At 40.6% G+C, this 27,612-nt stretch overlaps 1 protein-coding gene across 7 annotated transcripts in view; it reads left to right on the top strand.

The window, feature by feature from the left end:
- SEPTIN11 (septin 11) overlaps positions 1–25,002 on the top strand; it is a 140,915-nt gene extending 115,913 nt beyond the window's left edge. For 2 of the 7 annotated variants that reach the window (XM_043969859.1, XM_043969854.1), the window contains exons 6-11: positions 5,127–5,223; positions 9,466–9,634; positions 13,616–13,748; positions 15,918–16,105; positions 22,305–22,372; positions 24,137–25,002. In XM_043969859.1, coding sequence (XP_043825794.1) covers positions 5,127–5,223; positions 9,466–9,634; positions 13,616–13,748; positions 15,918–16,105; positions 22,305–22,329 — 612 coding nt within the window. In that variant the 3' untranslated portion in view covers positions 22,330–22,372; positions 24,137–25,002. Of the gene's footprint in view, positions 1–5,126; positions 5,224–9,465; positions 9,635–13,615; positions 13,749–15,917; positions 16,106–18,833; positions 18,853–20,016; positions 23,582–24,136 lie in introns of those variants that run through there. The other 5 variants (XR_006353524.1, XM_043969855.1, XM_043969857.1 and 2 more) reach the window with 5 other exon arrangements.
- Positions 25,003–27,612: the final 2,610 nt, after the last annotated feature.

The raw sequence follows: 27,612 nt of genomic DNA, 5'->3' as shown, positions 1-27,612 counted from the left end.
ATCCATCCCTTTCTTTTTCCCACACAGATATCGCCTCATTGTGGGACCTCATGCCCTTGTGCCCAGGCTACTGCCAGTCTGCTGGTTGGTATCCTTGGCACAAATCTCTCCCCATTCCAATCCATCCTCCATTCAGTTGCCAGTGTGATCTTCCTAAGGCATAGGTTTAACTATGACACACCCTTCTGCATTCAATACACTCTTCATGGTTCCCTTTTTGTTTTTGTTTTTGTGGGGCAAGCGGGGTTAAGTGACTTGCCCAGGGTCACACAGCTAGTAATTGTTAAGTGTCTGAGGCCGGATTTGAACTCAGGTCCTCCTGAATCCAGGGCCGGTGCTCCATCCACTGAGTCACCTAGCTGCCCCCATGGTTCCCTTTTAATTCCAGGATCAATGATAAAATATTCTGTTTGGCTTTTAAAACCATTCACAGTTTGGTTCCTTCCTATTTTTCAAGTCTTCTTACACCTTACTTCTCTCCACATACTCTCCCATGCAGGGACAGTGGCTTCCCGACTGTTTCTTGCACATGACACTCCCGTCTTCTAACTCTTCCTTTTCGTTGGCTGTCCCCCATGCTGAGAATGCTTCTGCTCCTTATCTCTGCCTCTTGGATTCACTGGGTTTCCTTCATGACTCAGCTCAAATCCTGCCTGTTGCAAGAAGCTTTCCTGTTTCCCCTATTCCTCAAACACACACACACACACACACACACACACACACACACACACACACACACACACACACACACACACACACACACACACACCACTGGTGCCTTCCTTCTGAGTTACCTTCCAACCACTTTGTCTTCATCTTCAAAGTTGTTTGTAGGTTGTTTCCCCCATTAGACTATGAGCCTCTTGAGGGAGCTTTTTGTTTTTGCCTTTCTTTGTATCCCTAGAGCTTAGCAAATAGTAAATGCTTAATAAATGTTTGTAGATTGATGGACTGAAAGGAATAGGCATCTACCTGCTTTCTCTCCTGCCTGGTGGTAAACAACGGTCTTATCTGCCTCTCTTGGAATGTCTCGCCTTGTTTCTTCCCTTTCCCTTTTCCTCCTTTCTTCCACCCTTTCCCGTGTTGTTAGACTCTGAGGATATGGTTTCCACCTGACAGTAATAAAACCATCCAGACCCTTGAAAGCATGCTGGGCACCACATGTCCCTGTAGAAGGGCCCACATGGCACCTTAGTCATGTCACATCTAGTCAGCTCTTGTTCCTGTATAATCTACTGAACAGGAAAGGTCTATTTCATTTTCGTATGGACACTGCCTTGTCTTTAGATTTACTTTTCTTAGTTCTTAGTTTGAGCTGGAATGTAGGAACGGTGCTCATTTGGGACTAGGGCTGGATGTCTAGATCTGGGAATCACCTGTATAGATGTGATCATTAAACCCTGTTTTCCCCCTATAACATCTACTAAACTGAGGGTTTTAAACTGAGCCCTCTAGACTATGTGGGATTTGATGTCACCAAGTGAGAATAGGTAAAGAGAAAAAAGATGACCAGTCCATTGCCTTGGGACACACACAGAGTTAGGGGGTGGATCAGGATGATGAAATAACAGAAGGGATGGAGAAAGAGCAGTGAAACGTAGGAAAAGAGCCATCAGGGAGAAGTGTCATGAAAACACTGAAATGAAGGCACTCAAAGAGGGACAAGGGAGAAAGTGGAGTCATTGAATGTAGACAGCTTTTCCTAGGCATTTAACTGTGAAGGGAAGAAGAGATCTGGAACTTGAGAGGATAGCTGAGCTTTATTTCAAGGATGGAGGTGGTATAGGCAGAAGGAGTCATAGTGAGAGTATGAGATAGTGAGAGATTAATGATTGGGGGAAAAGGGGTTGATAGTGGAGACTAACTGCAGGAGAGGAGATCCAAGGGTTGTAGAGAGATTGGCCTTGGCAGGGGAGAAAGGAGGCTAGAATGGAGATAATGTCCAGAGGCTTTAAGATGTGGAGAAGGAGAAAAGAAAGAATTCAGTAAGAATGGTCTGTTTTCACAGTAGAGTTCCTTAGCTGGGGTTGGAAAGGGGAGTAAAGAGGGTGAAGAATGGAAGTGTGAAAGACTGGAGGAGAAAAGAGTTCTTGAATAGCCTCTGTGGGGAGTGAGATAGGAAATCAATTAAGGAAGGATAAAGAGATATAAGGAGGGTCCTGTTGAGATTAGATAACAAATTGTAGTGGATCTGGTCATCTCAGTTGTGGGATTTCCTACACACCATTCAGCAGCATGGGAATAGGAGCCTGAGTGGAGGTCTGTGATGCTATCCAGGACTGTGGTTGGGGCAAGGCATGAGCCGAGAGAAGATAGTGGTTATTTGAAGTGGAAATTACCATATGGCCGCACTGATCCACTGTGACTTGTTTACACATATCTTTTCCTTTAAAAATTCATTTCAAATGCATGGTCTACATTCAAAACAATCCTAATGCCAACTCCAGAAGTTTCTTGTAGGATTGTGGAATCTTGTAGGGTCAGGGGGATTCATCAGGTCATCCTGTCTCACCCCCTATGGAATGAAAGCTCCTTCAAGAGACCCTTTGGTTTTCATTGTCCCATTGCCAGCACTTAGCCCAGGGCCTGGCTCATGTAGGTGTTAAATACTTGTTTATTGATCCATTGATTAGGTAGACCTTGAGATTCATGTTTTGTTTCATTTCTCCATCAGCTGACATAATTTCCAATGACTAGGGCTCAGTGGCATTACAATTAATTTTTCTTTTGAAGATGTGAAAAACCAAACATCAGTAAGGTTTTGACCTCTTCACTTACAGGGCCTCCATTTGTAAAACAAATGAAGGGCATTTACATGCCTGAGTTCACTTTGGTCCTTAGCAAAAACATTTCCTCCTGGCAGGATCTTGTGATAAGAGCCCACATAATGTGAAAAAATCATCTTGGAATGTTGAGTTCTTTAGTTCTAGTAAAAGAATGTGGAGGATCGGGAGGGGGATAAAATGTCCCCTCAGGCAGCCCAGCTAAACTATTTAACAGAAACAGCTCTGTGGTCTGAAAGGCTGAATTGTTCTTTCGAGAAAAGTTGATAAAGATTCGGTTTGGAATATGCAGTAAAGTTTGCTTTATTTTGTTCCTGTGATCTATATTAAAAATTCGGAAAAAGTGAAGGCTACTCAGTATTAAGTCATAGGTTATTCTAGGAAGGTTGTGACTTGGGTACACCAGTTCTTTGAGAAGCAATTTCAGATAATGAAAATGCTAAATGAGTGATCTTGAGAAGGGCTTTAGCCAAGGTTCCTATTCAAAGGGAGGTTGTCTTCCGGACATCATTGCTCTTTACTTATTGCTTGAATCTTCTAAATGCTTCAGTAGCTTTAGGACTACTATCTTTTTTCTTAGGTCTAAGCCTTTTCTCCCCAGCTACCCAAATAAAAAAGGAAAAAGGGTGGCACACTGAATATATTTTTAGCGATTTTTAAATTTTTTGTTATTCTGTACTTAACAATACTAGTTAACATAAGCACATTCTCATACAAAGAACACAGGTGATTGCACGTGAACTGGCAAATCTCTACTACCAACAGCTTGCCTTAGTTTCAAAGGGATCTAGTTTATGTGTAAATGCTTCTGAATCTACCTCTATTCTCTTCTGTTTTTTAAAAAATGATTTCTCTCACTCTTTTCTTCCCCATTAAAAAATTCCTCTTTTGAATTAAAAAAAAATACACCTTTTTGTCAAATAAATCCCATCAAGCAAAACCAATCCATACTTTGTCCATGTCCAAAAATGTGTTTCTCATTCCGCTTCTTACTTGTATCACCTCTGAGAGGTGAGTATCAAGGTGGGTTATTGAGTTTTGTTGTTGGGCCTCTGGTCTCATGATTGGCCATCGCATTGATCAGAGTTCTGTGATCTTTCAGTTCTTTTTCTTTACCATTTTGTACTCACTAGTTCTCCTAGTTCTGTTCATGGTCCTCTGCCTTGGTTCGTACATGTCTGTTTCTCTGAAACCATCCCTTTCAAAATTTATTGTAACATCTATGTTCTGTTACAATTAACTACAAATATTTTTGAACAAAGGAACCTTTTTCTTTTGTTTTTGATTTCTTTGGGAGTATAAGCCCAGCGGCAGTGTCACTGAGTCAAGAGGTATGCACAGTTGAATATGTTTATTTCCTAAATTAAAATTGAAATTAATTATATTTTGAGTTATTTTTGTGGGGTGGGGCAATAAGGGTTAAGTGACTTGCCCAGGGTCACACAGCTAGTAAGTGTCATATGTCTGAGGCCAGATTTGAACTCAGGTCCTCCTGAATCCAGAGCTGGTGCTTTATCTACTGCTCCCCGTAGCTGCCCCCTATTTTGAGTTCTTTTTTAAAACCTTCAAGAAACCCAAAGAGCATAGAGAGAGGGGAAGAATCAGAGTTAGATTCATTACCTCAAAAACTAAAAAAAATGGCTTTTAAAACCATTTTGGGTAATTTATAGTTAAAAGTGAAAAAGGTCAAAGGATGCAAATAAATATTCAGTAAATATTACCCTGGGTAGATGCTCCCTAGAAAAATTCAGGAAAAAAAATCAACTTGATCAAATGATTTGGAATGGAAACTAGATTATAATGAATTTACTATTCTGAAAAAGCTTCCTTCCATTTCAGCTTTCCTTATTATCATGAAGAAAGAATACCACAAAATTATTACTCTGGGCAATTGACTCTGATGTAAGCGCTCTGTATGTATCTGATACATAATATCTGATATTCAATTACAAAATCATTCTAAAAACCAAGCTCAATTGCAATATATTATAGTGCCTTTTCCCCCTCCTTCACTCTTCCAGATGCCCCTCTGGGGATATAATGAGGCAGCATGTGAGAGTGGCCAGACACGTGAGCTGGAATCTCAGCTTTACTCAGCTCTCACTGGTTATCTTCTTCCAGCCTTGGTTTCTTCATCTGTAAAATGGGGATACTACCTATAAGGTCTACCTCACAATGTACTCTAGATTGCAAATCAATTTGCTGATCCTTAAAAGTTCCCTGCAAACTGGAGACATTGCTCTAGGAATAAAAGATATCTTTTGTAGAGGAACTGCAGAAGGATCTCTTATGAAAATGAAGATGAGGATGTTGAAGGCCTCTCTCTTGTTTTTTTTTTTTCAGGTCCATCTTCCATTTGCTGTGGTTGGAAGTACTGAAGAAGTGAAGATTGGAAATAAGATGGCAAAGGCCAGGCAGTACCCTTGGGGTGTGGTGCAAGGTATGCCTTAGGAAGAAGGAGGGAGGGGCTTCCTGAGCATAGGAACACCATTGGGGGCTCCTCCATGGCAGTTGGCGGGACCCTTCTTTCCAACAAATAACCTGTACAGTGCATTTCCAGGTTTCTGTGAGGGGGGAAGAAGTGGCCATAATGTGAATGGAAAATACTCAGCTTTCTCATTGCAAAATCAGAGGCTGGAAAGCTTGAAAATTCTGCCTGACAGAGGATGTTTCCCACGAAATGAATGAGCTTTACCAGCACGTGTTGAGAAGATAATAGGCAGTTTTTGAATGAACAACCCCCAGGAGCTCTGGCAAAGTACTCACTGGCTTTCCTGATGCTATTTTCTAGGCATCCTAAAATGTAATATTAATGAATATTTAAGTACCCTCAGGGGATCTAGCAAGCATAGGGGTGAAAAAAAAAATCCTTGACCATCAGTGAGTTTATAATTGTAATCCAAACAGGGATTGTAGAACAAACGCTGACAGTGTTTTGTTTTGTTTTGTTTTTTTCATTCCTATCTCTGACTTTTTCGAGTACAAATTCCCAAGACATTATGTGAAAAAGAGTGGCCAATTTTTTTTGGGGGGGGGGGCAGGGCAATGAAGGTTAAGTGACTTGCCCAGGGTCACACAGCTAGTAAGTGTCAAGTGTCTGAGGTAACATTTGAACTCAGGTCCTCCTGAATCCAGGGCCGGTGCTTTATCCACTGTGCCACTTAGCTGCCCTGAAGGGCACATTCTTAATTTTGGCCACTCTTGGGGGCAGCTAGGTGGTGCAGTGGATAAAGCACCAGCCCTGGATTCAGGAGGACCTGAGTTCAAATGTTACCTCAGACACTTGACACTTACTAGCTGTGTGACCCTGGGCAAGTCACTTAACCTCCATTGCCCTGCCCCCCCCCCAAAAAAAGAATGTGCCCTCCAGGGAAAGGCAAGATACTCGATGATTTGGTCAACCAGATTGCTTTTATTTAAATCAACATAGGTGTTCAGTTATTTCACTTAATTTCCTTCATCATTCAGAGAAAGTCCAGTCAGCAAGTATTTATTAAACGCCTACTATGTGTCAGACACTGTGCTAAGTATTGGGATACAAAGGCAAAAAACAAGTCCTTGCTGTGAAGGAGCTCATAGCCTAATGGGGAAGACAACATACAAGCAACTCTGTATAAATAAGCTACCTACATGATAAATTAGAGAAAATCTCAGAAGAAAAGCACTAAGATTAAGAAAAAGTCCTTCTACTACACATTGGAAATTACCTAAGTTCCCTGAGAGGAGTACTATAGGGAATTCCCAGCCTAATATAACGATCTAACTATCTAAAACAATCTCACCATCCCAAGATGGTGAAGCAGTAATGGTAGATCAGAGGTCTGATGGTAATAGGTTCAGGAAGCTGGTCTCTGGCAGAAAGACCACTGGGTCTGTGGGCAGTAATGACTGGTAGTCCTACTTCTTTGGGCTTCAGGAAACTGGAAGCTCACAAGTGTTCTCTTTTCAAGTCCTTTTCAGTGTGGGCTTTCCTGGTAACACTTTGCTTCAGCTTACAATAAGTCCCCAGGACAGAACTGGGCAATTTTGTTAGGACTGGTTCATTATGGCTCACTTTTAAGGGGGAACTCAACCAATCAACTTTTTGCTGATGTAATTAGTGGCCAAGTTTGTGTATGCCAATATACAAGTATATTCACACTGCCCTTCAAAGTAGTTATCATGTTTTCAGTAAATAGCTCATGATTGTACATTGACATCACAGTTCGAGGTGAAGGCATTTGGTCACAAGCATCAAGTTATCAGATCCATACAATCTAGTTTTTTATATGCTTAGTGGTTTGGAGTGTGCATATGCATTACAAATTCAGAATGGAGTCACTCTGATGAAGAGCTGTTCTTGGATTCAGCTGCTTGTACACATTATCAATGTGAGTTCTGGATCTGTGAGCCTGGACTTAGAGCCCAGAACCCCAAACATAGAGTCACCTGGAGTAGATTATGAATGCAGTCTTCCATCCAGAACAGCAGCTTGGGGGGAAGGAGGGGGAAGGAAGTCTCCCTGAGGGCTGGGATTTTGCAGACTTGACTCTCAGAATTCCCAGCTAGGACAGCAACCAGACCAGATCACTAGAAAAATAACTAAACAAACAAAGTGAAAACAAAGGGCTATTTTGAAGCCATGGATGCACAAGACAAACCTCCAGAACACCTACAAGCAAAACCTCAGAGAAAAACACCACTTGTCCAAAATCACTAAGAATTCCTAAAAAGACATGATGAGTATTTTAATGAGTTAAAATTTGAAGAAGAAAGGAAAGAAGACTTTTGGAGGGAAAGCTTGGAAAGAGAATTAATAAAACCTTTAGAACAGGAAACACAAAATTTTACTCAAGTAACAGACTCCCTGAAAATTAGAATGAATCAAACAGAAGTGAATGACTCCCAGAGATGCCAAGAAATAGTAAATGAAAGTTTAAAAGTTTTTTTTTAAATAGAAAGAAATGTTAAATATCTCATATCAAAAACAACTGACCTAAAAAACAGATCATGGGGAGATAATTTAAAAATCATTATACTACCTGAAATCAATGACCTAATAAGAGGACCTATACATTATGTTTGAAGAAATCATGAAAGAAAACTGCCTGGATCACTTACACCCAGAGGACAGCATGAAAATAGAAAGACCACGAGAAATATCAAATCAGTGACCAATAACATCATGACCAAAATCAAGACCTTCCAGGTTCAAAGAAAAAAAAATGCCACAAGCAGCCTGAAAGAAAGAGTTCAAGTACCAAGAAACCACAATTAGGATTATACAAGATATAGCTGCTACAGCTATAATAGAGTGAAGAGCATGAAATATAATATTCCAGAAGGCAAAATATATAGGTTTGCAATGAGGAATAACCTAGCAAAAATGAGTGTAGTTCTACAGGCCAAAAATGGACCTTTAATGAATACAGTATTCCAAGCATTCCTGATGAAAAGATGGGAATCAAGTAGAAATGTTGAAGTACAAACACAAGAGTAAAGAGAAGTATAAAAAGTGAAAATCAAACAAGTGATTGGGAAAGCTTTACTAGGATAAATGATAGGCATTCTGTGTGTGTGTGTGTGTGTGTGTGTGTGTGTGTGTGTGAGGCAATTGGGGTTAAGTGACTTGCCTAGGGTCATACAGCTAGTAATTGTTAAGTGTCTGAGGCCGGATTTGAACTCAGGCACTCCTGACTCCAGGGCCAGTGCTCTATCCACTGCGCCACCTAGCTGCCCCAATGATAGGCATTCTAATGTGGTGGAGGAAGGATGACATAATCATCTTCTGGGAACCATGATGTCAGCAAGAAGTCAGAGAGGGAGTCAATTACGATAAAGGACATGAGAGTGATTTCTGTTAAAGAACCAGGTAAGGGTGAAGGGTGGTGATGACACTGCAGAAGAAAAGGGAAGGAACTAGGAGAAGTTATTATCACATATAATTGGAGAACACAAGTAGAAGTCCATATAAACAAGGAAGGAGGGTGAGCAGGTGTCGCTTGAACATCACTTTGAACAAATAAAAAGTGGAAAAGACAATGATTTAGAAAGTCTTAAGAAATCTGATCAATGCAGTGACCAACCATGATTCTAGAGGACCAATGATTTAGAATGCTGCTCTCCTCCTGACATAGAACCGATGGATATATATCCGGAGCACTTTTTGGACACAGCTATTATGAGGATTTGTTTTGTTTAATGATGCATATTTGTTGCAAGGATTTCTTTTACTGTGGGACAAAGGAAAGGTAAATGTGAGTGAATGACAGAAGATGGTCATTAATTGAAATAATAAAACTTAATTTTTAAAAAAGAATGCTCTTATGACAATTCCTCTTTTCATATAGCACAACTTGGTCATATGATGTTTCACTTTCTTCTTCCTGTAAATGACTGTTTTGATAGAGGGAATATGGAAAGGCTACGTGCTTTCAGAGTGTCTCCCATAATTCTTTGAATGTCTCACATGATATCCTTTGATTCAGATCTCTCCTTTGATCCACTAAAAAACAGCTTCTGGGTAAGAGAAAATCAAATATTTTGAAACACTGAAGACATTGAAATATTAAGAGTCTTCAGATGTCCTTGATTATCAGTGGGGTTTTTGGCAATAAAGTAACATTCCCCAATTCTAGCTATATGATTTTTGGATTTTAAGTGAAAACCCTGCCAACTGTTCCTTTGTTTTCATATCTTACAGTTGAGAATGAAAACCACTGTGACTTTGTAAAGCTCCGGGAGATGCTGATCCGAGTAAACATGGAGGACTTGAGAGAACAAACTCATACCCGCCACTATGAACTTTACCGACGTTGTAAGCTAGAAGAAATGGGATTCAAAGACACAGACCCTGATAGCAAACCCTTCAGGTATCATGGCTAATTATCAGACTCTTGGGAAACTTTCTCGAATGGTGGTTGGGAACACCACCTTGGTGCATTTCAAAAATCTTGCTATGTTGAAATGGTCTCGTGTTGGGGATATGGGGATGGATGGCTATCTGGGTAGGGAAAAGTCTCCAAAAGCAGTTCAAAAGTTTGTCACATACTGAGAAAGGTTGGGGAAACACTCATAGTACTTAGCATGAACTCTGTACCATAAGCTTTGTCATTCTCAAATACATCCTGTATTTGCTCATGGAAGCTCTAAGCTCTATGTCCACATGCAAAAAAGGTTGTAGCTCTTTCTAGCTCTTTGTCAAAGAGGGACACTTTGACACCCCCAATTATGGTTTTATTGTCTTATTTCTCCCTATCAATTGATTACCTTTTCCTTTAAGCATTTAGGTGCTATACCATTTGGCACATATGGATCATGATAATGATTCACTATCTATGGTGCCTTTAAGCATGACATAGTTTCTCTATTTATCTGTTTATTTTTACTGTTGCGTTGTCTGGGAGAACAATCTCTACCCCTGATTTTTTGAGTTCCCTTGAGGTATGATAGATTTTGATCCAGCATCTTATTTGAACTCTGTTCATCTTTCTGTTTCAAGTGTGTTTCTTGAAAACAACATATTGTTGGATGCTGCTTTCTGTTCTTATGTTTTATGTGTGCGTTTATCCCATTCGGTTTCACAGCTCTGACTGCTAAACTGCATATTTATCCTCTCCTGTTATATGTTTTCATTTCATCTTCCCCTCCCTCTCTCTTTACAAAGAAGAGGGTGATGAAATTGGAGTGTACTCAATAATGTTGATTTGTATTTGATAAATCTGCTTCCAATTCCCTGCTTTTTTTCTCTTACTTTGCCCATTCCCATACCACACGTTATCCTTCCTTTTTACTTTATCATTATTTCTCCCTTCATGATCTACCCAATCAAGTTGTAATTTGTTATGCTTATGACTAATAGCTCCCCAAATCTACCACCCCTATAAATCCCCACTTTCCTCTCACAGAGACAGACGAACAGAGAGAGAGAGAGATGAAATCTCCTTTTTCTTGTTTAGAAAAAAGTGAGGCTTAGGTAGGTGACTCCCACTCCTCCCATCTTTCCCTGCTTATTAGTCTACTTTTCTCATGTGCCCCATTTATATGAAATAAGTTCTACCCCCTTCACTTCTATTTTATAAATATAATTTCCTTCCTTAAGAGAGCATCAAAACATAATACAGGCCACTTGTCTTAGTTATCTTTATGACCTCTCTAACCCTTAAAAATCTTTTATAATTCTGAGACACTTGTTTCTTCTTCCTTATTAAAATTTAAACATTTAATCATTGAAAAGACCTTTCATTCGCTTTGTTTCTATTGACTACTGTGTTTGCATAGCAAAGCTTCTACTCAGCTTTAGTGTTTTCATCTGGAATACTTGGAAGTCCTCTTTAATTCAAGGCCTACTTTTCCCCCTTTGGGGAAAACTGACCACAGTTTTTCCAGGTAAGTTATTCTTGGTTATTAGCTTTTATCTTTTGCTTTTTGGAATATTTTATTCCAGGCTCTCGTCTCCTTTGAAATGGTAGCTGACAGGTGATTCTAACACTGTCTTTGTACTTGAACCCTTTCTTTTTAACTCTTTACATCATTTCTCCTTTGACCTGGAAGCTACAACATTACTCAGAGTTTTCATTTCTCTCAGGTTATAACTGGTAGATCTTTCTATTTTGTTTTATTTTCCCTAGGGAACTAATCAGGTTGGGGAATGACCTGTGGGTTATTTTGTTGTGTTTCATGCATATGGTTAGAGCAGCTGAAATTTACCCAAAAGACCGTTTTGGTTGGGTTTTTTCGGAGCCTCTGTAGGCAGGAGGGACATTACAACTTCCAGGAAGTCTAATTCAGGAGTCAGGGTAATATGTAGCTTCTCTCATGCTTCTGCCCTTCAGCCATATCTACACAGGTCTTGTAGTGCGTCCCCACTCAGGTTCATTATCACGGCTGATAGGCATAAAAAATTTTAATTTTTAGCAAGCACTTGACACATATTTCTTCTATCTTCGCAACAACCCTTGGAAACGTACACTTATTTATTTTGGGAATTTAGAAAAAATATTTCTATTTCTCTATCTCCTTAGAGTTGTCATGTGGATCAGATGTAAGAAATCATGGGGATAGGTAAAAAATAATGGCTATAGTAGAAAATGTTAAATATATATATATATATATATACACACACACATACACACACACATATATAGCAGGTTTTATACAGGGCACTGAGAGACTTTATCAACTACTACTAAAATTACATTTTTATTGACCTAAATTCAAACTGAAGACGGCTCCAGGTGGCCTTGTGAAGTGGACTTGACTGTTTCTCGTTCGGTCTTTAAAGAAGAGGCTACTTCATCTCACCTACTTTTGTTCTTTTATTGTAGAGTTAATACAGGAAATTTATCCAAGGTGAAGAGAGTTCATACCATTTTTAGCTTCCCTGACTTGTTCTGCCTCCTGAAGTCTTCCACTCTCCCTTGTTTGACATTGTTCTTGGATAATCAAAAATCTATTTTACGTCTATTTTCCTGGGTCTTAGATTTAGAGCTGGGAGGGTCTCCATAAGCCCTCAAATCCAATCCCTTCATTTTACAGATGAAGAAACTGAAGCATGTGAAGGGGCTTGTCCAGCCTATACGACACTCCTGGGGCCAAGGTTCCAGAGTTCTTCAAGAGGGTGTTGTACCACTTAAATGGTCTTTGGGCTATTGAGAGCCCAATTTTAGGGATGTTAGAAGCCTGATTTAGGCAACACTGGAAGAAGAGCTTAGTGCAAGTAAAAGGGAAAAAAAACCTACCAATATAGAAGAGAGAAAAAAGCAAGCAATGTGATGATTCCCAGAAGGAGTATCGAATTAGCATGATGTGCATCATTGGGGTAGGGTTGAAGTGGATATTAATGAGAGAGCAGACAGGAGGGGTTGGGGTGCAGGGGATTGCTCTTGTGTGGGATTCAGAATCTTAAGGATGAAGAGTTAGAAAGGGTGGGAGCCCAGACAGTGAATGCCTTTTATAAAGACAGATGAGTAGAATATTCTCCATTTGGTTTTGCTTCCTGGTTTCCATCTTGAATACTCTCTTAGAGTAGGCATGCTACTCTGAGCTCCGGGAGGAATGCGGATGCCCTCAAGACTAGCTCCTCCCCTCACCATCATGCTCCCTCCCCACCACCACGTCTTCCTCTGCTCATTCTGGTATCTTATGAAGAGAAGGTCCTTCTGTCCAAGGCTCCCCCCTTCTACGTGCACCCTTGATGCCATCTCTTGCCACTTTCTCCAGCAAATAGCTCCCACCCTCACTCCCTCTCTAATCTTCAATCTCTCTCTATTGGTTTTCCCAGATTGCCTTTCTTTTTTCTGTATTTCACATAGACGACTGCCCTTCTGTTCTTGCGATTAATTGAATCTCAAGGATACAGTTAAGGACTGAACCTGTGATGACACTGGTATACAGAACATCCAGATGAGAAAGCTCCCCTGACCCATGCATTTTCATACCTTCCCAGCAACTTATAGTCTTAGAGAGTTTCCTAAAACAATGAGGGGTTAAGTGACTTTTCCAGGGCCACACAGCTAGCATTTGTCAGAGGCAGCACCTGCATGACTCCAACAACAGCTTTCTCTATGCTTCACGGCTGCTTCTAAGGATGCCTGCCTTATCTGTTAGATTTTATTCTCTTTGATGAGATTTGGGAAACACTATTCTTGATGGGGAGACCAGAAACATCCTAATATTCTTAGCAACTCATTTACAGATCGCCTCCTTGAATGGTTTGTTCCTGCATCTGGCTCATCTCATTTAACTTGAGCTGGTCTAACCTTCACATTCTGACCTCACCCCCTCAAGGTTCTGCCCTGTTATGCACTGTATACCAACCATCATGTCATCCTTGTTTTCTGGCCTTTTAACAGCCTTCAGGAGACGTATGAAGCAAAGAGAAATGAGTTCTTGGGAGAACTTCAGAAGAAAGAAGAAGAAATGAGACAAATGTTTGTCATGAGGGTGAAAGAAAAAGAAGCTGAACTTAAAGAGGCAGAAAAAGATGTGAGCATCACTCCTAATTTTTTTAATGATATCATCATGGTACCATGTATTTGCACAGTTCTTCACATGTTTCCAAGGACTTTCTTAGGCCCTTGAGCCTTGTAACAACTGTAAGAAGCATGTAGGACAGGAATTATTGTTCCCATTTGACAGATAAATTTATCAAAGCCCTGGGTAGTTAATCACCCAAGGCCACACCTAGCATTTAGTGCCACAGTTGGGCAAAAGAACCCAGGTCTTTTCCTAATCTACTGTCTTTTCTGGTGACTTGGGCAAATTAATTCCTATTTTCATTAATAGCTTATGTCCTTCAAGTATCAGGGTTTCACTTATTAGCACTGGGAAACTCCAAGCTCTTGGGGTCATGTGACTGTGACTTTGGCATATCTGCTGCCACATGGCAAAAGCCATGGAAGGATACTTGCTTATTCCCCAAGAGCTAACAAATGGGAATTGCACATGTTGGAATCTTGCTTCCCAGTTCCCAAGACAGCTTCCAACCTGTTGGGAGCTAGAAGCCTTTGAATTCTTGGCAAAGATGTGAAAAGTCTAACCTGTTTATTTTAAAGATGATGAAGAGATCTCAAGTTAGTTGCCCAACATGATACAGGTAAGTGCCAGGGCTGAATTTCAAAACAAGGTCCTCACATCCAAATCCAGCATTCTCACTCATGAATTAAAAGTACATAATGGGACTCCTAAAAAAAAAATCCTAGTTTTAAAAGAGAGAAATATTCCTTTTCTGTAATCTAAAACACAATGTGCAGTATTAGGGTGATGCGCCAGACTATCGTCAGGTTCATTCAGCCACGAATGGGCCTTCCAGCAACCTTATGTTCTGACGTCCAGATCCCAGTATCACAGACCTCTAGTCCAACCCACAAATGAAATAATTCCCACTATATAAAGTGGTCATCTAGCCTCTGTTTGAAGATGCCCAAGAAGGGCAAACCCACCAACAAAACCATTCCCCATTGGACACGTCCAGTTTTCCTGACTTCGAGCTTCAATTGTCCTCTTTGTAACCTCCACACATTACTGTTGGTTAAATCCTCTAGGGCTGAAGACAATAAGTCTGAGCCTTCCTCCTTATGAGAAGCCTTTACATACATAGCGATCACTTTATCCAAGCTAAAAACTTACAGTTCCTTCACCTGATCCTCCAATATCAAGAACTCAGGGCCCTTCATCCTCCAATGGGTCCTCTTCTAGACATTCTCCATCTTACCTATACCCTAGAACAGAATACAGTACCCCAGATGAGACCCAACAAGGATAGAGTGAGATCATCACCTGTTTATTCCTCTCCTAATACAACCCTAAATTCCATTAGGTTTTTTGGCTCTCATGTTTTACTGCTGACTCTAACAGGTGAAACTTGTGGTCCATTACAATTCCCAGATCCTTTTCAGAAGAAACACTGTCTACCTGTGCCTCCCTCAATTTTTTTTGCAAAGTTGATTTTTTTTGTGTGCCCAAGTACCAGACTTTATCCCTATTGAAATTCATCTTATTAGATTTAGCCCAATACTCTAGCCTGTCAAGATCCTTTTGAATCCTGTGTTATCCAGTGGGTCACCTATCTTCTATGCCTTTGTGTCATCTGCAGATTCGATGAGCATGCCAACTATGCCCTCATCCAAAAGTTTTAAATAGTACAAGACCATTACTAGCTGTATGACCCTGGGCAAGTCACTTAACCCTCATTGCCCTGCAAAAAAAAAAAAAAATAGTACAAAACCAAATATGGTTTAAGAAAGAAAAATGGTTTTTGGGGGGTTTTTTTAGTGAGGCAATTGGGGTTAAGTGACTTGCCCAGGGTCACACAGCTAATAACATATAATAATAAGTGTCTGAGGCCGGATTTGAACTCAGGTACTCCTGACTCCAGGGCCAGTGCTCTATCCACTGCGCCACCTAGCTGCCCCAAGAAAAATGTTAATTCCCAAAGAGACCCAGATAAACAAGGATGCTCTTTAACCTCTCACAAAAATAAATTTAATAAATTTGTGAGGACCAAACCTTTAACAAGAACCAAACTTGTCTCAGAGTCAGAGAAAAACACCGCACCACCAATGGGTCTCTTTATCTTTGAAAACAAAGCATGGTTTGCACCAGCTAGCACTCATTCCCCGAAACCCGTTGCTGTCTCCTCCCTTTCTTGTCCAGCTTCATGAAAAGTTTGACCTTCTAAAGCGGACGCACCAAGAAGAGAAAAAGAAAGTGGAAGATAAAAAGAAGGAGCTTGAGGAGGAGGTCAACAACTTTCAGAAGAAGAAGGCGGCAGCTCAGCTCTTACAGTCACAGGCGCAGCAGGCTGGTGCCCAACAAACCAAGAAAGACAAAGACAAGAAAAAGTAAGCAGGGTCACCCCTACAGCCTCACGGGGCTACTCCAGTTTCCTTAACTTTGCATGTCTGTACTTGCCTTTAGTCTTATTTTCAGACTGGAAACTGGTGTTTGGACCAGTCTGCCTAAAGAAAGTACTTTCTCTCTGGAGCAGGGAAGACAAAGGCTTTTACATTTTTTTAGGGTACATAAAATTAATTTATGAAATCTGTGCTCTGCAACAGAAACGTCTGCATCAACTTTATGATTCCCTGGAATGACATTCAGTGTTCTGTCTTTAATAACAGCAGCAACAAAAATTCGATGACTCTCTTTCTAATGAACGTTTTAAAAAATGATGATTGCTACTATTATTTTCTTATTCTTATTCATACAGTTCTCAATAAGCTAATCACTGCAGGTATCACAGCCAGTTAGAGATGTTGAGAAGAGGTCTCTCAATTCAGATAGATTGCTCTATTTTGAAAACTGGGTAAAAATGTAATGCGGCTTTAATTTGTTAAAGGAGCCTAATTCTGCTCTTGGGTTGTTGGATACCTTTTGAGGACTATAATTAGTATATATGAATTGGCCCCCATCCAAGTGCCCATTTTTCACTGCCCTGAAAACTTGTTAGGATTGGAAACAACTAACCGAATAACCTTGGATGAAGACCTAAGTTAAGAAATCCAGTATTTTGACTGAAAGTGAACGTTGCAGTGGCCATGGCAAATGCCAGGAGACTTGATAAGCCATAGCTAATGAAAACAATTGTGACTTTACTTACTTTATCAGTAAGTGTGTCATGCCCGGTGGGTACCTTTTTGTGAAATGAGAACTGGTAACAGAGCTTCTGCTCTGCTGGTCCCCATCCCCAGAACAGAACTGTGCTTTGAGAAGAACCTCTGTGCATCTTTTTAGCCCATAACCAATGATTTTTTTTTTAAGGCCAAAACTCAATGTGGGAAAGCATTGCTCTCTCACCCACAATTTAAAGGGGGCAGAGTCTTTCAGTTATAACAGCTACAGGGAGATAGGTAACAACAGCAATGCTGAGCTTAGTTTAACATTGAGCAGCTTCAGACTTTGCTGGTCCGCCCTCCCTGGTTTATCTGTGGCTAAAAATGCAAGTGCACAGCTATAGCACCACAATGAACGAACCCAATGCAATGGAATGAATATTCATTTTCAAGACCATACATACAAACTGACTGTATTTCCATGTTCGGAGCCAACAGAAATGGTACAGCGAGAACAGGGGATAAATGGAAAGATAGTCAGGCTGAGACATTGTGGAAGGGCGGGGTAAGAGTGGTGGTAGCGCATGCATGTGTATGTGTGTGGGGTGGGGTGTGGGTGGGCATGACAACATGCCAGATCTCTGCTGAACAGAATAGTCCAAAGGATCTAACATTTTTAGTGCCAGAGTCATCTCAGGAGTGAAAACAGCACATTTTAACCCACTCTAAGGAAACACATTTCTTTTGAGCATTGGAGCTGAGCATCTGGTTCCCACTGGTGTAGCTAATGGAGAGGGCTTCCAGTTGAAAATACTAGAGCTCTTTCAATGAGATAAATACCTTGGGTGTTCCAGCTTAACCGATGAGAAGGGACATGTATGTTACTGATGTGTGCGTGTATGTTGGAGAGCAGATGGAGAGAGGCAGCTGGTGATGCTGAGAAAATCCAGATTTGAGGTTGGGGTTTTTGTTTGTTTTGCCCCTGAAGGAAGCACATAAGTTCGCAAAGAGATGTGTTCTAAATATGAATTTAAAACAAAGACTATGGATCGAATATGTTTTAAATATGAATTAAAGTACAAAGACCAGCAGTGTGACAAGAGCTTTTCCATTTTCATATGTACTTGGGTGTGCCTTTAAGCAATAAAAATTCCAAAAGCTGAACAGTATTGTGCCTCCATTAAACAAATACCATGCAGGAGAAAACTTTACAGTATATGGAAAACTCTTCTTAACCCATTTGCACAATGCATCATTAGGGGAGTTTCTTCCCCACCCATTGGCCTTAACCTTTTAGAATGCTTTTTCTTTCAGGATTATTTAACATGTATAATATAGCATTCTTTTCCCCTTCCCCACTTATAGATTCTCATTTAGAATTAGTATAATTGGAGGGCAGCTAGGTGGTGCAGTGGATTAGAGCACTGGCCCTGGATTCAGGAAGACCTGAGTTCAAATCCAGCTTTAGACACTTGACACTTACTAGTTGTGTGACCCTGGGCAAGTCACTTAACCCCCATTGCCCCACCAAAAAGAAAAAAAAAAGAATAAACAGAATTAGTATAATCGAATTAACTCGTTTAGCTTGCAGCATATGTTTTTGTGCCTGTCAGTGGGCAAATGTTTTACAGTGTAATGGTTTCCAGGTTCACACTGGCCTCCACATGCTTAACATCTTTTCCATTTCAATAAAGTGACCACCAGCAGAGGCCTGAACCATGAGAAAAACAGACTAGAAACCAGGCCTAGAGCATTACCAGGGGCCACAGCCATTTGGAGACTTTGAAAGACTATTACTGGGGTTAAACATGCACTTTGTAAATGCTTCACAAACTCAGCTTATTCCAGAGTGCCCACTCCTGCCAAGGCACTAGCTAGCTTTGCTTTCAATAACACACCAAAAAAGAAAATAATGATTTTTCTCTAGACTGTGCTCCGTGTTATAGCCTGTCTTGGTTTTTCTAAAAGTTTTTAATTTTGTTTTTCTACTCTAATGAAATGCTCCCTTTTTGTGTAGGTAAGGCTTTTTTTTTTTTTACTTTTTATCTGTAACTGTAGTGGCATGACAACTTAACATTTGGTTAGATTACTGAAAAAGTACAACATTATAATCTGAGCATTGCCATTAGCTGGACCCCACACCATCCCCAGGCATAGCCTCTCATTTCTGTTTGCGGCTGAGCTGCAAGTAACAAGCCTGATCTACATGTGGGGCTCATGGGACTGAGATCTCTCTGTTCCTCTATGGGTCAGCAAGAATCTAGCCATCAGCAGGCGTTAGCTGATTAGCATGGATCCCAGAATCAGGTTTTTAAATCCCTTTTCTTGAAACCTAGTCCCATGGGGATGATATCTGAGAACCACACTCTGCAAAAGCCTGCAATTCACATTTGTAAAAATAATTGTTAAATTCCTTGCCAAGGAAAAAGGATGCATGCTTTGACCTGTCTTTAAAAAAAAAATGGAAACTTTCCCAGTGTACATTTTAAGTTTTGCATTGCTTCATACTTCAACGTGGATGAAAGCTCTTGGCATTGCTGTGGCTCTGACACAAACAGTGATCATCTTTTTTTCCCTTTCCCTGGGGGAAAAAAGAATATGTATATATGTGTGTGTGTGTGCGTGCGTGCGTGCGTGTGCGCGAGCGCGCGTGTTCAGTAGATTAATAGCATGCTTTCCCCTCGTCTGTTCCCGTCTGTTTTCCTCATCCCTAAGTCTACAGTGTTAGGCTTTTCCCACAAGTAATGCTACCATCTTAAAAGTTACTATGCCTTTGTCCTTTGACTTTTTGGTGGGCCTTGAAAGTGTTGCTTATGTGGGGTGCACAGTTGTTACTATCAAAGATTCCTTTTAGAATTAGATCGGGGTCCTCCTGCAGTCATTTGAGAAAAGGTTGAGCAGTGGAATCCTTCCACGGGGAATTTGTAGCCAATTCAGCAAATCATTTGTGAAGTCTAAGCTTCATGCAAATGAAAACTAACCATGTGTTTAATTTTTTTTTTGAATTTTGCTTTTGCCTGTCACATAGAATAGACTACTCAGATTTTGACCATTTTAATTTCTGTTAAGTCCATCATTGTTGCATGAGCAGCCACCATCGCTCCGACGCTGGTGTTTGCGCTCCTAACTCTCTCTTTTTTTTTTCCCCTTTCGGTTTTATTATTATTTCTAACTTTTTTGTTTTGTTTTTTAACTTGCAGTGCAAGCTTCACATAAAGCCTGGCAAGCCAAGGATGTTCCCGCATTCACCTGCTTTTGCAGTAACGTGTCTGCCATCCGTGTTGTTGTTTTTCTTTTATCCGCCCGTCCCCTCCCCTCCCCCCTCCCCCAAGCACCAATAACTCTTTTAACTCATTTCACTGGAGGTGGGTGGTGGAAGAAGGTAGAAGAGGGAAATGATGGTAACTGCTCTGTCCACCTGGATTCGTCTTTGGAAAGTAAATGGTTTTGCCTTCTATGTCAATCTGGAACCGTGATGGTTGAGCACGCCTGTTACTTCTATGTTGCTTTGGAATGAATGGGAAAGTAGTGTACATTAAGTGCCATTGTGTCTGACATGGAAACTGTTCTCACCGCCTCACCAGCTGAACTAAAACCTGAATGACCACGAAAACTAGTATTTCCTTGACTTGTACCCATGACTGCCCAATGCCCACATCCACTCTGCCTCTTCTCTTTCCACACCCTCCTCTCAAGTCCAGTAGCTTTTTGCTTAAACAACATGATGGGTAAACAAAGCATGGCTTGGATTGAATTTTTCATTTCAGTACAGGTTTCTCGCCAGCTTCCCCAGAGCATTAGACCGCCTCATTTCACTGTTTTTAAAATGAAGCTGAATTCATGATTCACAAACATAGGGTTCAGGGAGGACTATTCCAAGGGCTTTGAGCATAAAACCCTCCATCACCAGCATTCTCTAGTTTTTGAGAGAAATCACAAATAGCTGATCATATGCCATCTCTCAGTGAAAGAACATACAAGATCAAAAGACTTTCCCCATCCTTTAGCTTAAGATGATGAAACTCTTTTCTAGCATTTGAATTCATTTTCCATGGGAAGACCAACATCTCCTAGTGGCACAAAAACCATAACTTCTTGTGCTACTGGATCTATCTACAAGCTTCCAAAAAAAAAAAAATAATTCCCAGCAGCCACTTCAGAAAACACTCTAGAATTAACTCCTTCCATATTTCAGTGGACCTTGTGACCTACGCATTAGAGCTGTAGGGCCAAGGAAAAAGCCAACTGGAGTCAAGAAACGAAAACTCAACTTTCCTCCCAACTAACTTCACTTCCCTGTTCTCCATTTGTACCCCATCGTTGTCAAAAGACAAAGAGAACCGATGCTTCTTGGAACCCATTTGGCTTTGGGGAATTCCCCCTGCCCTATCACTGCAGTCACTCACACAGAGCAAGAGGTGCCAAAGCAGGGGAATCAGAGGGAACATAAAATAAGTCCCCAGTAGTCTGAGTCTTCGAATAAATTCATACTCTTTTGTCCTAATTGATGTCAAAAAACAAATTGAAGTACTTAAGATCTTTACTGCACATCCCTGCCGCCCCCTGCCACCTCTGGGAATGCTGAGCCTCCTAACTTCCTGGTGGTGAAGGGATATGCCAGCTTTCCCTTTGCTTCTGGCTGACATTGAACACATTTCTCTTTGGAACCCAGATCTTCCACTTCTTCTTGCCTTTCCTCCTAGTACCCTGCCAGGCTAGAATGGCTAGTGCCTTTTGTTTAAACTGCCTCTCCAGGCTGCTGAAGCAAAGGACTTTTGTTTAGCCTCCCCTCTCTTTCCCATCCCCCTCCCCCCCCCCCCAACCAATGTTCATAGAACTTCTTAGGGCAGGGAGAATTTCCAGGAACTGATTTGGGGCCACAGAGGTGCTCTCCTGGGAAACCATTTTGAAGCTCAAAAATACACTATAATACAAGCTTCAAATCTAGGAGCAGCAGCACCATTGGAACTAAGACAGGTTTAAGCCAATCTCCAAAGGGTGTTTCTGCAGTTCTGAGATGAACTAAGCTATGGAGCAGCTGAATTCTAGGAATTTTTCTTGGCATGATGAAACCAGTTTCCTAACCATGGGCTGCATTTTCTCATGCATTCTACTAAAAGTCAAAAACTCAACCGCTTGTGTGACGTGCTTGCACCAGCTGCTTTGTGTGTCTGCGTCTTCTAAAGAAAGTAGCCCTTTTCGTGCCTCAGTGTAGGAATTCAAATTTTTTCGTTGGTTCCTTGTATGACTAAAGCCTTTTCAAGGTAGTTTATCAGTGAAAAGGCACCCAATCTTAGTCGTTTTGACTTTTTGGCCCAAAGCTATTACAAGATTGTATTAATAGCCTCATGAGGTTTTTGGGTTGTTTTTTTTTTTAAGGATATTTTCATGCTGCCACTAACTTAATTTTTACTGCCATCCCTCCCCTGGCCCTCTTGAGCTTGTTACTGCTGCTCTTTTCTTTCTGTATTTATGCCTTTTTTCACAGTAGTCCTTGGCTCTGCACGGAATAAATGATACCCTCAAATCTAATTGGATGTACTTTCACCTCTGCATGTAAGTATGGGAACAAGAAGCCTCTTTGACCTCTCAGCCTTTAAAAAAATTAATGAGTGGGACAGATGGGATGGGGGTTGGGGAATCTGTTTCATCCTGTTAACTTGAGCAGCACCAGAAAGATAGCCATCATCATTAATGCCTCACAGCAGTCCCATGAATTTCAATTCCCCTTGAAATCAATGTAGAAGTCTTCAATGGCTTGTCATGTGGTGAGACCATACAGGGAGCATGATCTGACATCACAAAGGGCTTTAGGTCGTACAATCATTCCTCACTGCCAAAGAAAGTGACCTTTCTAGATACAACCTCCATTACATCTTGAGCGTGAAGTACTACAGTGCCCTTCCATCAGATCTGTAGGGTTTGGGCAGCTAGCAATGACCACCATTTCCCCTCTGGACCAAGATTTTGCTCCCTCTAGGGCTTTGATACCAAGAACTCGGTAACAAGTACTATATAAGGTATAACAACAAGCCAGTTGAAGGGAAGTCACTTGATGTGTTTTTGCAATCCGGATTCTTTATATCCATTTGTAAAAACAAGAGAATGTGATGCCTGAACCAAGGGAGACCTAGAACTAGCTTGTTTTTCTTCTCTCCCTCTGCTTTGTAACCTCACAAGCTGATGACATTTGCTTAAGCTCATCCCCTTTAACCCCCATCCATAATAGGTTTGGTTCCTGCACATGCTCTCCTCCCCACCCCCACCAAATGGTTTATAGACTGTTGAATCAGGTTCTTCTGCTATTACTTACTCAAACCCACGTGTCTCTCTGGGTGGTCCCACCAATCCTGTCCATTCCAGTCCCTTTGCCCTGCCATTCTTCATCATCACAGAGTTAAGTTTCCTAATCTGAGGATTATGGTTCCGTTGGCAGGCCACCTGGGAGATGCTTTGTCCGACTAGTGGGACTGGGATCTCCAAAGCCTAGCATATAAGATAATATGAAGGGAATCTTTTTAAACGAACTGAAAATAAAGCTGTGAAGAGCAGGAGAACTGTTTCCTAATTTTTAAAAAGATGCTGATATGCCTTAAACTGTAGCAGTAGACTCTTGCCACGTTGCTGTTTTTAAAAAGTCAATGTTTTCCCAAACCTTGTGTAACCTCCATTCAATGTTGATACAGTATTGTCAGACATGTATACAGCATGTTAAACACTTGTAAATTTTTTTTAAATAACTAAAGTTACTGTATTGATGTCAAACATTTCATTTTTGAAGTACTGCTCACTTTGCCATTTTGTTAGGTAGGGGGATAGTGGAAAGGTAACCTATGCATATATCTATAGTGCCAAGACATGAAGGGGGGAAATATATTTTTACCCAAACATTGTTTTGTGTGCCCTCTGTGATTTCTTTGTGTATCAAAGCTGGAAAACGAGGTGTGGGGATAGAGTCTTCTCATCTTCTCTTACCTTGTCTGGCTCATCCATTGTGACTATCGTGGCTTCGTCAACTTCTCCAGACGTTGGCTTTCGTGGTGTCCTGTACCTTGCACACCATCTCTGCTGCCCTCCCTCCTGGTTCCCGTCCCCTGCTCCCTGTGCTGACCACAATTCCTATCACACTCCACAACCACTTTTCATGGCTACAGCATCCTCTTCCTCCCTAGTCCCTAACACTGCTAACTGAACCACACTCCAGCCATGCTTGGTGAAAATCCCTTTAATTGACAGTTTCATTCCTTCACAGCTTAAAAAGTAGAAAAGCTACTTTTTAAAAGCATTTGACTCTGAACCTCTCTTTTTTCTCTTCTGTAGCTTCTTCTTTATGTAATCATCATGTTGACAAGCCCTACTCTCTCCTAATGGACAGTAGCGCATTAGAAGAGCAGGAGTTGTATGTACACACCTGTTGGGGAAGAGTTACCTCATTTCCACCATCGCCTTTCCTTTTATACTGTGGGTCAAATATCGCACTGCTGTGTCTATTTGTCAGTGTCTGCTTGCACACCACTGGTTACAGTGTGTATTCAATTAAATTATCACCTCCAAAACAAAAATTAAAGAAAAAAAGTCAAGTGGAACACAACTTGGGCCAAGAACCTCGGTATCACACTTTAATACTCTTGTTAAACTGTAAAATAGAGTGTTGTTAATCTGATAACAAGAGGCTTATAGACTGGGGACAGTGTGTGCCCAAATGAGAAGCGGCTACAGACTGGTATTAACACCCCTACAAACTTAAAGCTAATTCTCGCTCTAGACCTGAGAGCAATCAAAGCCAACGACTCTCAGTGATCAGGTGCTTAAATCTGGGAAGCTTTCTTTTTTCTTTTGTTAGTTCTGGGGGTGGCTTTGTGTTTGGTTTGGGGTTTTTAAAACAGATAAAATAATGCATGAACAGAGATGCCTATCATTTTCTATATGAAGTATTATACTGACAAAATGTTTTTATTTTTCCTCTAACATTCTAAGAGAGTGAAATGGGCATCTTTCTTGTACAATGAAGACCCACTGATTGCTGTGCTTGATTTAGAGTATTTTTATCATACCCGGAACAATGTAACAGGTCATTTGGGTGGTTTTTTTCTCTCCTTTAAGTTCAAGTAAGCCACATGTGATTTCAGAAACATTCTGTTCAAAGTGTAGGTCTGATTATCAAATTATATCCATCTTTACATTCATCTAGGAGGTGGTTTACTAATGAAGAGTGAGTGCCAAAAGTTTTTAAGATGGGTATGATCTGTTGATACCCTTTCCTTATTCTGCCATATATCACAGAGCCTTTATGTGTTATTGGATCACTGACCTATCGTATGTTTTTAATTATGAGTCTCAAGATATAAATGAGGTCCAAACACAGCAAATGCCTAGGATTACCACAGTTAGTAAATTGCAGCCTATTGTCACCTTGCCAGTACAGTCTTCCTTCTGGTTCCAGAAGAGTAAACACCCAAGATCCCACATCAGGCTACCCTCATGAAAAACTCTCTTCCCCATCCCCGAACCCCGCCCCCCCCCCCAGCTCCTGTCTTGAATGCAATGGATAGAACTCTCTTACCTCCATTTTCTTATGAGGTGGATTACATTTCTGCCTCTGTGTAATTCAGTTCACCTTTCGGTGAAGAAACCACGCCATAGTTTTCTAGCATGTTGTTTCCTTTCTTTGGGACTCTTACTTCATTCTGACTTCTTTGAGGGTACTTAAGTAACCTGGATTCTATCAGAACATTCCAAAGTTTCTTCCTGCTAAGTCTATAAGGGTGGACAAACCTATTGCAGGATACCAAAGTGTAGAGTGTATAGTTTTAGTTTATATATATATATATATATATATATATATATCAACTTTAACAAACTACTCCCTCAAACCCACTGACTTCTAATACTGCTGAGTTTGGGACAGACCAGATTTGTGCCTTGGTTGTGGTATGAAAATTCCCGTTTTTAAGTGTTGGTAGTTCTTTCAGCCCCAAATCAAGTTAAAGTTCTTCATGAATCTATCCATCCATCTCATGATTTTTAAAAATATATACCTATACGTACATACATATACATATCACCTTCTTGTCAGCATCTCCATGCTCTTCATTAGCTTGAGAATTGAAGTTAGAGTCCTTTCTCTTAAGCACTCTGGACAGCCTCGAGATAAACTCTACTACTGAATAAGGAAGTACACCTTCCTTTGCCTCAGGCAAAGGAACGTTTCATTTTCAAGTCACTTCTCTAACTCCATTTAAGTCCCGGAAAGGTTGCCCAGAGCAATTAAATGAATATGGGGGGGGGGGGGGAGGTCTTATTCTAGCCTTGAATTTTTTATAAATAGGTTCATCTAAGGTAGAAAATTCCTTGTCATAAGGGCACGAGCTCCACTTGTCCACACCAATCTGTTCAGGTCAGTCTCTTACATGGAACATGACAACAGTTGGCTGGAAGAGGAATTTGTTGGTTGAGGCCAGAGCCTAATAGAGCTCCAGTTCACCAAGTGACAAATCCACGTATTTGAAATGCCAAACTCCTCGAGATACTTTGGCTAGCCTGGCTTCACTTTAAGGTTTATTGGACTGTCTAAGAAAATGTATTTTCAGAGAATTTACTTAACTCCCTTCTATTATTCAAGTACACATGTAATTCACTCCTATTACTGACTATACATATCCATAAATTAATCCATCTTTCATGACGAAGAGAGGCTCCACATGGAACTACACTCTCACTCAGCTGAAACTGGTAAACACAAAACAATAGGTTTTACTAGCAAGTACACTACTACAATGTACAGTTAGGGAAAAAACTTTGCAGGTACCTAAATATGAGATTCCCAAGTTATGGAAAGTTATAATTAAAAGAATTTTTGCTAATAATTATTAAGCAAAATGTCTAGATGGTTGGCACCTGGACTGACATAGCACACAGAAATAAAGAGCATCTCTTCCATCATATCGATAGCTAAAGCAGCTAAGAACAGGTCACAATTATTCCTCATCCATGTTTGACCAAAAGGGTTGGTTTTTCTTTTTAAATTTTTGATCAGTCATGAAAAAATTATATTGGGTTCTCTCAATTACTTCTCTATGTATCCCATGTTGTTGGCTCGCTATTGGCAAAACTGTTAAGTATTTTAAAAATTAAGTGTGAAGTCAGTTTTAAATAGTGTTCTATCTGAAATTTTTATTTCCGTCTAATGCTCATCTGGTCTAATTAATATCAACTCTTTCCAATTGGATTGGCAGTGATGCTTGTTCATTTCTAACATCCTATCTCTGAATTCTTCACCATGGTGTTTACACCTCTTTCCTAGACTTTTAGACTTAAATGAACTCTTAGTCAAGCAACTAGTGGTGGGAATTATCATCTTTACTGGGGAACCCAATCCATGTTAAATTATTAGCATGATGTTCAAAAACTGGCATAGTGGAGGAAGGAAGAGGTCTCATCTCTAAACAATAGTTGCTCTCTCTTTTCTACCCTTCATTTACATGACAGCCTACTGAGAACTGAGGGGCAGCTAGATAGCACAAGTCCATAGAGAGCATCAGGCCTGGAGTCAGGAAGACCTGAGTTCAAATACAGCTTCAGACATATGCCATGAGTCTAGGCAAGTCACTTAGAACCCTGTTTGCCTCAGTTCTTCATCTGTAAAATGAGCTGGAGAAGGAAATAGTAAATCACTCCAGTATCTTTGCCAAGAAAACTCCAAATGAGGTCATACAGAGTAGGGCACGATTGAAACAAATGAAAAAATTAATGAAAAGTGGTCAACTCTTGATTCTCTCATGGAGTATGCTTTGAGA

Source organism: Dromiciops gliroides, chromosome 6 (assembly GCF_019393635.1).
Source record: "Dromiciops gliroides isolate mDroGli1 chromosome 6, mDroGli1.pri, whole genome shotgun sequence".
Lineage (NCBI taxonomy): Eukaryota > Metazoa > Chordata > Mammalia > Microbiotheria > Microbiotheriidae > Dromiciops > Dromiciops gliroides.
This window is presented reverse-complemented; position numbering and strand designations above follow the sequence as displayed.